Source organism: Poecilia reticulata, linkage group LG5, assembly GCF_000633615.1.
Source record: "Poecilia reticulata strain Guanapo linkage group LG5, Guppy_female_1.0+MT, whole genome shotgun sequence".
In the NCBI taxonomy this organism is placed as follows: domain Eukaryota; kingdom Metazoa; phylum Chordata; class Actinopteri; order Cyprinodontiformes; family Poeciliidae; genus Poecilia; species Poecilia reticulata.
Window position 1 is genome coordinate 11,843,846 of NC_024335.1, and position 13,257 is coordinate 11,857,102.

General features: G+C 37.8%; 1 protein-coding gene across 5 annotated transcripts in view; it reads left to right on the plus strand.

Moving 5' to 3' along the window:
* Positions 1-1,664: 1,664 nt before the first annotated feature.
* anks1ab (ankyrin repeat and sterile alpha motif domain containing 1Ab) overlaps positions 1,665-13,257 on the plus strand; it is a 55,460-nt gene continuing 43,867 nt past the window's right edge. For 2 of the 5 annotated variants that reach the window (XM_017304860.1, XM_017304864.1), the window contains exons 1-2: positions 1,667-1,978; positions 2,511-2,867. In XM_017304860.1, coding sequence (XP_017160349.1) covers positions 2,583-2,867 — 285 coding nt within the window. In that variant the 5' untranslated portion in view covers positions 1,667-1,978; positions 2,511-2,582. Of the gene's footprint in view, positions 1,979-2,510; positions 2,868-13,257 lie in introns of all 5 variants that reach the window. The other 3 variants (XM_017304861.1, XM_017304862.1, XM_017304863.1) reach the window with 3 other exon arrangements.

A 13,257-nucleotide genomic window follows, 5' to 3' on the forward strand; every position in this document is an offset into this window, starting at 1 on the left:
CCAGGGTCCTGAAAAGGCATGTATACATCAGGGAAACAATTTCCTGCAAAAATCCTGTACACATGACACCGCTGCGATTCACTGGGAGTGTTTACAGTACGTGCAGCCTCTCTGCAACTTGCACAGTGAGCGTTTCGTTCATGAGTCACCACTGTCTTCAGCCCGAGGCTCAGCATCCAGCCAGCTGAAGGAGGGAATTCATGTTTTATTTTAGTCCCTCTAATATGCCGTGAAGACATCGTTATCTTGAACACGTTGTTTTCTAGAGCCTCGATTGTTTAAATGCCACAGAAGATGTGGATGACACAAACAGCTTCACCCTCATCACCGTCACAGAGATCATTAGATGTGCAATTTAGCGTGCATCATTAGACGTGGCTTTTTGTTATTGCCAACCTCAGCAGTCTGTGGCACAGCGCCCCGTCCTTGGTGGGGGAAGGATGTTATCTTTTATGTCATGCACACACCAGCGCTGCCCACAGGGGAGAGGTGAGTTTGCAAGGAACTTGGCTGATTGAGGGCACAGGGCACAAGGCGCTCTGTGCACAACTATAGTTGCTGTGAATACTAAGGATGTCTCGCAAGAGACTCTTTTGTCAGCTTCAGCTCCCTTTTAGAAGAGTCATAAATAGCACACAGTGTGAGCACTCTTTCCTCCGGTGTTGGCATGCCATAGACATTTTTATCTTTACTTTTTTTTTGTCTACATCTGCAGCTGTCATGTGACTTATTCCACCAGATCCAACCAAACAGAGATAAAATACTCAGTGATGTTTATTTTGCCTTACATGAATATGTAATTGTAAAATTCAAACATTTAGGATTTAAAATGAAGCCACAGCAATGAAGGAAAATAAAAATTTATGATAAAATAAAACCTAATCATTGAGCATCTTTTACTGGCACCTATGGGAAGATTTTATGACTTACAAAAACAAAGCCACTGACTGATTAAAAATGGTTTTGCTAATTATACTAGTCAATTAATTGCTCATATTAATGTTTTATGAAGACGAAACCGCACGTGCCCAACTTGACATCTGGGAATATGTGAAATGTTAAATTAACATGAGATATGTGAAACACCAGCAAATTGTGTGCCTTGAACATGTGATGCTGATGCGAGATCCATTGGTCAATCAGATACTCCAGAAATGACAATTTTTGCCTCATTTCACATAATTTTCCCTCTGATTTAGACTTTTGCAATTTTCTTCACTGTTTTTCATCACATGTAATCTGAAAAAAAAATTATAAATTTTTAATAACTGGGGATGTCCGTTTTTAACATGTTTGATACAGAGAAATATCTATTGAACCGTCATAACTACCTGTTTCATACTTAGATCTCCAGCATTGGTCCCTGTTTGTTTCAGTGAGTTAATTCCAGTCAGATCTGTGTTTTTTTTTCTGAGATTTTTTAAATATCTTGTATTCTGGTTCTGAATCCATTCCTGAGTAGTTTTTGATGCACTTACTTGTAAAAAGGGTTCCAGCTTTTGCTATTGCCAAGAACATGACTGCTCGGTCACGACAAGTTTTAAGTGGGTGATATCAGAATTCAAATATCTCTTACTTTAACACTTGATTTGACTGATATGAGCGGAATGAGCAGATGTTAAAAAGTTAGACCTGATATAAATATTTTATTGTAATTCCACAGTCTACTTGCCTAAAGTGTACTTATTTTATGTTATCACCCCAATGAAGCAGCCAAGTTCCTTTTTGTGACCTTAGCCTCAGAGTCAGTGAGAGACGATTCCCAAGTCGCACTCCTTAAAAATGGAGCAGCCACCCAGTGCATCAGTAACCTGATTATCCCAGCTGTCAGTCTGGATAAGGCCGCGCTTTGGGATCTGCGTGTCCTCTGATTCTCACTTCAAGATAAAACCGGTCCTCCTGGAGATGGGAAGCAACATCAGAGCAGGACAGACACGAAAACTTCGGAAAAGAAATCACCGGGATTTTATAAAGTCAGGTAAGAAAACAGATTCTTAAAGCTTTTCTTTTTTTGTTAACAGTGATGAGTTTGTCTCAGTCATTAAATATTAGGCAGTGGTTTGGGGAGTACTTTACCATTTCTTTGTGTTTTTCTTAATTGAAGCTGTGTGCCACTGTGTGTATCATATAGTATGCTTTTGCCAATTTGTGTTAGAGTATTCATTGTCTTTTAATGCTGGTTTACTCACTAAGAATTCTGTTATGATTATTTTTTAGGCTTATTATAACCGCTCAAAATAACTTGCCTTACTGAGGCAGTTTAAAGTTGATATGAGAGCGTAGGAGTCTCAGAAGAAGGCAGCCATTTACCAAGGGGAGGGAAACAGGATACAACTTGTGGGTGGGCCTTAGTTATTGTTTCTATGAACCACAAGTGTCTCCTTTATATGCCGTCTTTGCTTCTATATAGGGGAACTTTGTAGCACAAGTCTTTGTGTCTTTGTTGGGAAAGACGTTTTTTTGAGCCCACAGTATTTATGTCCTTTTAATCTGCATCTTTTCTGCATCAGATTAAAACTTTGGATTAATCTTTGCACCGTCACAACGGATGAAACTGAGTTGCAATTTGCAGCCCGGCAACAATGGCTGACTGCATTCCAGATAACACCACCAACGTTATCCAGAATCCCAAGGCTGACCTACAGGATGGCACCGAAGTTTCACCTGAGTCCGCAGCTGTGATCAAAGTGAGACCTGCAGACCTGGGACTGATTCGAAGCCTGTCAAAGTCAGACTCTGACCTGTTGGCGTCTCCGGTCGGGGAGGAGGACGAAGGTCTGGCAAACCGTAGCGGCTCTGTGGCTAACTGCAGTTCTGGGCAGCCGTCCATGGAGTGCATGCCTTCCTTTGCATCTGAGTGGGATGAGGTAATACACAAGCTGTCGGGACAAGCATGAGGGTGTAGATGGCAGGAGGAATGGCACTGTGGAGTGTGTCGCTGTGTGTGAATGAGGGGAAAGAAAGGGAAGTGATAAGAGAAGAGAAGACAGATTAGTGGGGAAAAAAATAGACAAATTTAGCGGCACATTTCAGGAAAGGGAAAGGAAGGAAGAGGAGGAGAGCGGAGGCAGCAGTGTGATCAGGAGTCCAGCTGTAGCAGTGATGGAGTAACTTTACCCAGGCTGTCAGCAGAGAACGCCTGCGGGCGAGTGCTTGAATGCATGAATGGCTTGATCACTTGCACCGACCTCCCTGTAGCAGTCCTGGCATCCAAGACTAATTGGGCTTGTGCTGTCATACCACATCCATTCAGTACATGTCTCAGGGGCCGACCCACGCTTCTAGTGTCTCCTCCTGCTCTTTTCTGGCTCCTTTGCTCCGTCTTGCGCCATCTACTTTTGAGCCCACTATGAGCAATCCTTCACTATCCCCGCCGTACCCCCAACCCACCTGTCCCACCTCCTTCAGTTCCCATTCATATCCTGAAAAAGATTTGACTTGTGATTTCTGAGCATTTGGAGTGCCAGCCCCTCCTTTCAGCTCTGTAAACACTGTGAAATTATTTAAAATGTCTCTTTCCAAAACATAAACTTTTAAATATGACAAAAAAAAAAAAAGTCAGTGAAGAAAATGCTTTTGCTAAACCACAGCCATGACACTTTTCCACTTCAGAATCAAGGTTCTTTGTGCACAATGGTTAATTCTCATGCAAGCTGTTCACAGTAAAATAGAAAAAGCTTTTGAGATTTTGTCTCATCACAACTACACACTTCAATTGTATCTTCTTTGACATATTTTCTTACAATGAAAATCTGAAAAGTGTGGTGTGTAGCTGAATTCAGAGGTGCAAGTCATTACTTTGTAGAACGATTCTACGCAAATAATTTTTCACGAGGCTGAGTTGTGCATTAAGAGACATTTTTTTTCCTCTTCTTTTCTGCAAAAGAGCTCTAGTTCAGATTAGAGAATGTCTATAACAGTGGTTCTTAACCTGGGTTCGATCGAACCCCAGGGGTTCAATGAGTCGGTCTCAGGGGTTCGGCGGAGCCTCTGCCACGGAGGTAAAGACACACTTGTGTAAAGTCGTGATGACGCGCCCCGCTTTGCCATCACTTGCTGCAGAGGATCACGTTACATTGCTTAGCCAATCAGTGCTGCGGAGGAGCACTGATTGAAGGAGCTCCACTCAGCATGGATTTGAACTTTTGTCTTTAATTACTTCAGCAAAGCTCACAGTTTTTACCAAATTCTATAGTCTAAATCTGCTCCTTAGTCGCATCTTTTTGGGGTTGCTACTGCCTCTAGTGGTGAGGGGGTGGTTACACAGCTAATATAATTACATTACTCAATCAAAATACCACAAAGTATTTTGTGTGTTTGGGGGGCAGAGGGTTTGGAATAAGAAGGGTTCGGTGAATGTGCATATGCAACTGGGGGATTTGGTACCTCAAAAAGGTTAAGAACCACTGGTCTATAAACATAAATTTCTAAGCCTGAGTTTACTTTGACTGAGCTATTCTAACCCATTAAAATGCTTTGATCGAAACTCGTCTATTGCATCTCTGGCTGTGTATCAAGAGTTGGTGTACTGCTGTTTTTTTGCATCATTTCATAGCTTTTCTTCAGGATTCTGACCAGCTTACCTGTCTCCCCCGAAGAAAAGAATCCTAACAGCATGATGCTGCCACCACCGTGTTTCAGCATGGTGATGTGCACTGAGCTTTCTCTCATAAAATTTTGCATATACATGAAAATATTTCTCCGTCTCATCTGACCATAAAACCTCTTTCTACACATCTGATTCATGTGATGTCAAAGTAACTTTACGAAACTCATTTATATACAGTTTAGTTCACTCCAATAAAATCCAATCATACAGTCAGTCATACAGATTTTTTGTCAACTTTATGCAGTACAATTCAATACAAGCATTAAACATCACAGACATTCAGCTGATCTTAAAAAATAAAACATTCAGTTCTCAGTCCTGATCAATTTCTCCCTGTTTATGACTATTTGCGCAAGATTATCTGTTATAATCTTGGATTCTCATGGCCCAAACTCATGTCATGTTGATTTAAGCCCTGCTTAGCGCATGAAGACTATGACCTTGTACAACTGACTTGTGCAATTACACTCTTAAAACAGAAATGTGTCACCACACAAGGCCGAGAAAATGTTGAGCTTCCACTTGAATTTGTGCATCTCCCTCTCTGTCATCTCCCATGCCCTTTTCCTGCTCTCTGCTCCAACCCTTTGCTCTCTGACACACACTGTTTGTTCAGGCCGTTCTGGGTGGGGTGTCCTGTTCTTGAGGGCATCCTGTTTCCTAGCTGTTTCAGATGTCTTTTTCCCCCTCAGTGTTTCAAGGGATTTTCTTTGGCAATGTAGATGTGAGGGAGTGACAGATACTGCTTTCATGACTCCTCTAAGTTTGTAGGTATTGTTTCAAATGTGCATGAAGGCTTACATTCAAAGCCTTTAGCCTTCACCATAACAATTTCTGATGCTTATTTTTCTCAGCAACTTCTTCTTACTTGTATTAATTTACCAAGTTTCAAGTAAAAAAAAAAGCTGACTGAAACAAGTTGAAGTTTTGGAGCAGTAGCTGCATCTGAGCCCTTCATGATTTCTTAAAAGTAATATTAATTGTATTCCAGTGACAAAAAGTTAAGTGTTTGTTTTTTACAGCAAGATTTACTCATGTTCATTGAGCTTCACTTAACATAAATAACTACAAGTTTCCATCAACTTTAAGAAAAAAAATCAATATTTGATGCCATCAGCTTTGTCAGGTTAAACTGCACTTCTCAAAACTTTCCATTATCGAAGTCATTTAAACTCTTATTGAAATGGCCATTATTTCCAAAGCTTCTGTCATTCTCTGCTTGTTCATTTCTAATTTAATTCTTAATGTCCTATTGTTGAGGCCTGATGGTTCTCGTCATTCTCCATCACTCTACCTCCTACTGGCTGATCTTATTTGGACCAACAGGTAATCTCGGTTATGTCTTCGAATTTGGCCCGGACCCCAGAAGAAACTGGCTGCCGTTTTTCGCCTCTTTTTTTCCTACTCATCATTGTGTCTTCCAATCTTTTGTTGATTCCCTCAATTTGAAACCATTTCTCCTGGCACCCCGCTGCGGGGAATGGAAGATCGAGTCTTTGCTCATCTAATGAACAGCGTGGCCTTCTATCTGCAGAGAAACAATTCTTGACCTTTTCTCTGAGCTCACTTCACTTGTGTTTGCCCTTTTTGCAGTTGCTTTCAACTAACCAGTTCAAACAATTGTTTTAGCAGAAGCAGAAAGTAAGAGTCTACTTCTAGTTACAAGCTGTTTTATTAGAATACCCAAATGCACCGCTTTCAGACTGACTTTTTTATTTTAATGAATAATCAATACATTTAAGCAACAGAGAAAGCTCAAATAAAGTTTGATTAAGTCTGACAGAAATATTCACTGCTGCAAGGTATCACAGTATATAGTACTGTGACATTAAAGTGAAAACAAAATAACTGTTTCAAGCATAACCTTTATACCCATTTGACATTTTAGTGGAAGCATATGTGTATTAAATGCTATATCCTGTGGCAGCTGATGTTACGGCAAGCCATTCTTTGTTTCCTGTTGCAGCAAAAGCACTTGGTATTCTGTTAACAGTTTCACTTATATAAAAACGAGAGTCGGCTGATGTAACGACACTGCTGATGCAAAAATGGCCAAATTTTTGTCCACGTTGAAACACATTGTAGATGAATGTGGGACGCTACACCAGTACGCTCTAACTGATTTGAATCTGTGTGGGATTGTCTTTGATGTAAATAAAACTTTAATTACGGAAAATGCTCAGTGGAAAACCTCAAAGATGTAACCACGTTCACCCTGGTCCCTGCAGCAGCAGATGTCTCAGTGCTGCCGCCTGTTTTTTGGTTCGCCTTCGTGATGATGTTCGTTTTGATGTCCAAATTCCTGTTAGCTTCTGTTGTTTTAGTACATCTGTCTTCTGAAATATGACATTGTTCACATATCGGAATAAAAGTCTTAAAATGACCAGTTCGTTTTTTTTTCATCAAATGTATGTTTTATACCAGCTTCTCTAATAAATTTAATCCCCTTTGCACAAAAGAGGTATATGATGAGATAAAACGTAACTTTTTTTTATATCTCAGTTGGCATAATCCCCTGTTTTTGACTGATAGAGAATATGTTATTTAGGACAATAGTATCTATTTTTTTGTGTGATGTGGCTTGTGCAAAAAAACATTTGTTTGTCCAATATCTGTAAGCTTTTCTTACAAGACAGCCAAAACGTCAAAGTAACTATAATCATATTAAATCCTTTTTGACATTTTCTTGTCTAAAAAGCTATAAAATTCAAGCACTCCATGCAGATTCTTCTTTGGCACACCATTTGATATTTCTATCTTTATCGGCCTTATCCTCAATATCTTTGTTACATCAATTTACTTTCTAAGGTAGATAACCATCAAATTCCCGCATTTCACTTTGACAAGCAGACTCATTCCAGTAATAACATCACTGTGCAATTATTTTTTAATTCCATGAAAAATACTACAAAAATTGTGATTTTTTCCGCATCTGCTTAGTACTCAAAGGTTGTGTGCTAAAAATGCTTGAGTAGTTTCATTTTTGTGCATAGTATGAGATTCCCAGTGGCTTTCATGAGGTTTTTACGCACTCATGCGTTTAAACTCTTCAACATTCTCTTATGCTGTAGCTTTGGTTGTAAATAATACATGTAGATTTGTGACACCATTGTAATACTTTAAGTAATAAATAAAAATTAATTGTGAAAATTAGGATTTTTGACAAAAGTCCAAAAAGGAAAGAGGACCAAATTATGCAGTATTATTATATTAAATTGGCTCATGGGGACATTTCTTTAACAATATGAGCGGTGCGGCAGACAAAGTGAACAAATCCTAAAGATGGTGAAAGGCAGATGTTGGTGAGTGCAGCTTGTGATGAATTACAATTTGGCTTCATATTGGTTGTAAAATATCCTAAAAATTCTAATGATAACCTTCATGTTCAATCTTTTTTTAAAAAACAACCATAGGGGAAAAAAAAAATCTAAAACGTCTGATCTTCTTCACACATAACAATGTTGTGAGGCAATTAACAAAAAAGTAGACAATAAAGCAAAATAGTAAATAACTCTCAAAAGGTTCGAGCTGGTTCTTCATATTGGTTATGGTTTAGAATAAAAATCAAAGACAAGCTCTATTCTTTTTTTTAACCGACTGATCTAAACCTCTTGTCTAGGTTTGAACCTGCCAGATTCTACAGACAGCATTTTTATACTTGTTTGTTAAACATTTGTTAAAAAATAGCTGCAACATTTTTCAACATAAAAATAGACAACTGGTTTAAATGATTTACACATAGTTGGATGCACTCGTATATAGCTGCACCAAAGCCATCCCTGAAAGGCTTCATAAATATTCCAGCTCTCCTGTTTTCCATTAGTTTTGTATAGAGCTTCAGGATGTCCTTTATACAGATGGATTAAAATACAACAGAAATTAAATGTCAGTTGACCAGCCTGTTATAGTAAATTCACTCAATAATATCAACACATCTGTATCATACCATCAGTAGTATTGTACAACAAGAAAGTTTTATCATCAACAATAGAAACGTTACGGAAAACCCCGTAAATTACAACAAGCTTTTCTGAAAGGTTTACGCTATCACTAAATTTATAAGCCTGCTTTCTAAAAAAAAAAAAAAAACTATACAAAAACCGTGATGGAAGCATTTGTGAGTAGAAAAAAAGTATTCACAAACCTTACCAGCCTACATTTAGACTTTCTTCACCATCTGGATGTTGTCATTCATGCTGACTTTATTTATGCTGTGTGGTTTCAGAGCTGTCAAATAAATAAAAATCACTTCAGATCATCAGAACTGTTGGATATAATTATGTGATCTGTGTCTCGTTCACTCCGGAGCTCCTGGCCCATCTGTCTTTATTGACAGTGATACTGTAGCAGTAATCCTGCTTTCAGACCAACGCCAGTGAAGCAAGCAGCTTTTTTTTTGTTTTGCTTGGTTAAATATATCGAGTCATCATTTTCATTATCTCCGTTTTAGGCTTTCAGCCATCATTTCTGCCCAAGAGAGACAGGCTCAGTAAACAATAACGTACTCTGCATCCCTAAAGCACATTGTTTAAGATTATTTCGCATTATCTCTGTCCTGTTAGATAGCATGCAGACAAAGGAGATGAGAAACAATGGTGCAAATAAAAAAAATAGAAACAAAGTGAAATACTGACATTAAACCCTATTCTAGTGTCTCTACATCAGATAAACCAGTGAACCAAATTGAGCCTTATTCATTATAAAACCCCTATAGTTATTAGCGACCAAAAAATAACCAATCTACATTGTACTCACATAAAATACCAATTTTCCACTTTTTTAAAACTCACTTTTCTGATGATCTGAGGGCTTATCAGGGTTCAGTCAGACTCTGGTCAATTATACAAAGTGAAATTAGAAATTGCTTTGGTGAGAACTACAGAAACATATTTATTTTGAGAACATTATATTAGAACAAGAACATTCTAATATAACATTGATAACATTGTGAATTTCAAAACTTTACGATGCATGGTGTAGTCTGCAAAGCCTGCAACTTATCCAAGAAAATAGTTGTCTTTGTTTGAAAAAGTTCTCATTACAGAAATACAAGATAGATCTTTTGCAAATCTTGGCTTCAGTGAAAGTATCAATGCAAGGCTGAAACATTGGATGTGCCCTGCAACTTATGTCATTGGCGCAAAATAAATCTCCAGCTGCATGTCACCAAAAGGTGCTAAAGGTAATTAAAGCCACACTCGCATAATAAAATGTTCTGTATTTGTTTGACCTCAGACGTTTTTTTAATTTTTTTATCTTTCTATGATAGCAGTTTATGCTATGATGAAAAATAACTGGAAAAAAACCAAGGAATTGTCCGTTGCTTTGTCATATGTTTTATGCCTAATATTCACATTTGGAAACTTTCTAGTCAATTCCAGTTCAGTGAAGTTGATTATTTAAAGTAGTACCTATACAGTGAGCATATAATCTATTTTTACTAAGGGTGACGAAGCACAAAATGAAGGAAATAATTCAGCCTGACTGAATCACTGTGCTTACTGTGTGCAGAAGGCCTATCGCATATGAACATAGTTAATATGAAGGAATGAAAAAAACTGTTGTAACATCTCACAGCAGGTCACCAACTTAATTGGATGAAAACGTACAGACTACATGGACAAATAGTGATTCTAATTATGAATAATGGCCCCTCTCTGCAACATTTTGGCGCTTTAGTAACATTAAAAGATTCAGATAATCTAGCTAAAGTGCAATAAGAACAATCAGTATGTGGTTGTGATCTTTGGTCTCTTGTACAGCATCAATTTGACTAACAGAATAACATTTAAGTCTGTACATTAAACAAAATCTTTTCTCAAAAGATAATTACATAAAGTCTAAGCTTTAGGAATAGACATTGGCATGAATATTTAATAATAGTGCTACTTAAATGACCACTGGAATGTAGTGTAAAATTGTAACATAACAGTGTAGATGTACAAGCGTGTCATGTGAGGTCTTTGAAGAGACAGGCTTTCTTCAAAGTACACTGATATAGTTTGAGGGGCTTGTTCCACCAGCTAGAGACTCTCAAACACTCGTCACTGGTTCTCTCAAATTTAAACTTGATTAATATGTCCAGCTCATGTGTTCCTCTCCCTTTTTTCATGTGCCCATAAATGAAACCCAGTACAACTGTTCACCGTCCAACTTTACCAAATTAGTAAATCAACAGAATATTAACAAACATTCTGTTGATAATTCTCTGTGTAAATGCAATTATTCTGCATAGACCTCAAAGGCTTCTTGGAAAACCTTTGTGAGAAAATGGATTATGAAGACTGAGGAGCAAAGTAGACAGGTTAGGGATAAAGTGGAGACTGAAGTCGAGTAAGATTAGGTATTAATAACCCAAACATTAAAAATCTCAAAGTATTGTAAAATCCTACATTTGAAAAGAAAAAATTTAGGGGTATCCAACTCCAATTCTTAAGACTGATATCCCATGCACTTGTTCCAGCAAAGCTGGGGAAGTGAACTAAATGCAGGGCCACCAATATAAAAAATAAAATATATATATATTTTTTAAATGTAAGAGACTGTAAAACACTTCAGACAGACTCAAAACATACAACCTGGGCTGCCTAGACTTTCATCTAATTGAGAATATTTGGCAATGCTGGAATTTTTTATTGAGTGTTGTCTTCTTCTCTGTACAATTTCTGAAATATAATCTTATGAAGAAAAACATTGCATCAAAAAAAAAAATCACCATGTCCGGCATCAAAGGTTGGATGGTTTTTCTGTCAGATGATTGATTTTTTTCAAGTGGTTAAAAGCGTAACTAACATATCCGTTACAAAATTGTATTCAGTGTTAATGTGCCACAGAGCTCAGTAATAATAATATGCAGCTGTGAAATATTTTACCTCTGTTAATTTTCTTGACACTGGATTTTCTCAGAAGCGTCATATCCGGAGACGAGTTTTGATAAAGGTGCACCTGGTTGTGTGTGTGTGTGTTTCTATGTGCCTGTGTGTGATATAGAATGTATCTGGGTTAATTCAAAGAGTAATGTGGGGTCTGTATTGCTGGAGGCATATGCCATGCATCCCACGTGCCTGTCTTCCAAATGAATCAAGGCTTTTCCACAGTGTTGATGCCACTAGCGAAGAGCATAGTGCTTTTTCAAACACTAAATATTACATCAAATAAGCCTGGCTGTGTCTCTGCCTGGTGTCAGTAGTGAAAGTAAAATCATTTTTTTCAGCCTTGCAAAAACCTGTATTGCTGATTGTGAAAGTCTACTCCAAGGGTCTCTATATGTAGACGCCCGTCTGGTTTGCAATATTTTGCACATAAATTTTGAGGTCATCTATGCATGAAAGTTGGCTTGCTTGCAGCTGACAAACATTTATATGCAGGTTCTATTTTCTTCAGACACCTAAAGAATATTGAATGGTTTAAACATGTGAGTTTTGTTTGCCTGAATACAGAATAATGTATTGCAATGTGCGTGAGGTCTTGGTGTCCTTGAAGCATTGAGCGTCAGCAAACACTTCAGCACCGTGTAGACAGCTGCTTAACCAGCGATGAGAGAGATTGTTCTTCTAACATGCAGTGTATGCAATAAATGTGATGAGTCCCAGACTGTTGGGTAGACTTAGTATACAGTGACATATGTACTTTATATCTATATTGAAAACACCAGGTCTGTGTTTGCACCTTCTTTATGTCAGTTCAATTTTTTGTTTTATTAAGATCCGATAAATTCAGTCATGTTCAATAAACAGAACATCATGGATGCTGTTTGCTCATCATAATTAAATAACCAAACGCAACTAAAATCACGTTAATAAGTTTGTTCATACAATTAGCGACAAAAAAACATGCTGTCATTATCCTCTTACCACTTTCTGTCTTCTTCATCTGTCAGTCGTAGCATTCAGTAGTAATGGCGTTTCCATTGCAGTTTTGCGAAATACACTAATATTTATACAACTGAATAACATGCTTTTTTTTTTTTAATTGGTGTGTTTCTATTAAGCGCATATATGTTCATAATTCTAATTACATGGTCAATGGAACCACAGTTATAACTGTTCTCTCAATACTGTTGAATTAAAGTCAACAGTTGAATCCCTCCTTTGAGAAAACTAATATTGACATGTTTCTTGCTCTTACTTCTTGCAACATGTTTACTATCCCCAAAAGTAGATCGGTAAAACCTGAAGTTGGCAATGTAGGAAAAATACAAGCAACTAATAGTTTTTTTGTTGGCTCTGAAAGCTCCGAGTCTTCTTAAATAAACATTCCTGGCTCTAAGGCCCAAAGCATCCTTTTCATGAGCTTCTGCCTGCCTCACTGAGCATACATGATGCTGCATCAAGCTATTGCTTTTGTATTTGTGGAGTCTAAATACAGCATATGTCTGATACTGCAAACTCAATCGTTTTGTTTGGGTTATAGACTCATAATGGCCATTGTAATGTTTAGTTACTGGAGATTCGTAGTTGTAATTCAGCCTGGTACCAGTCTATGTTTATGCTAAGCAGTGGATTACTCATCGAACTGCTGTCTACGTTAACCTGGTGCTCACAATCCATCACTGCAAAGCAGTCCACCCACTCAGTGATTCTAACAGAAGCACACAGTTCAAACTCCATAGCAAGTCTCATTCATTCAGAAAATTTTTTGATAATTAG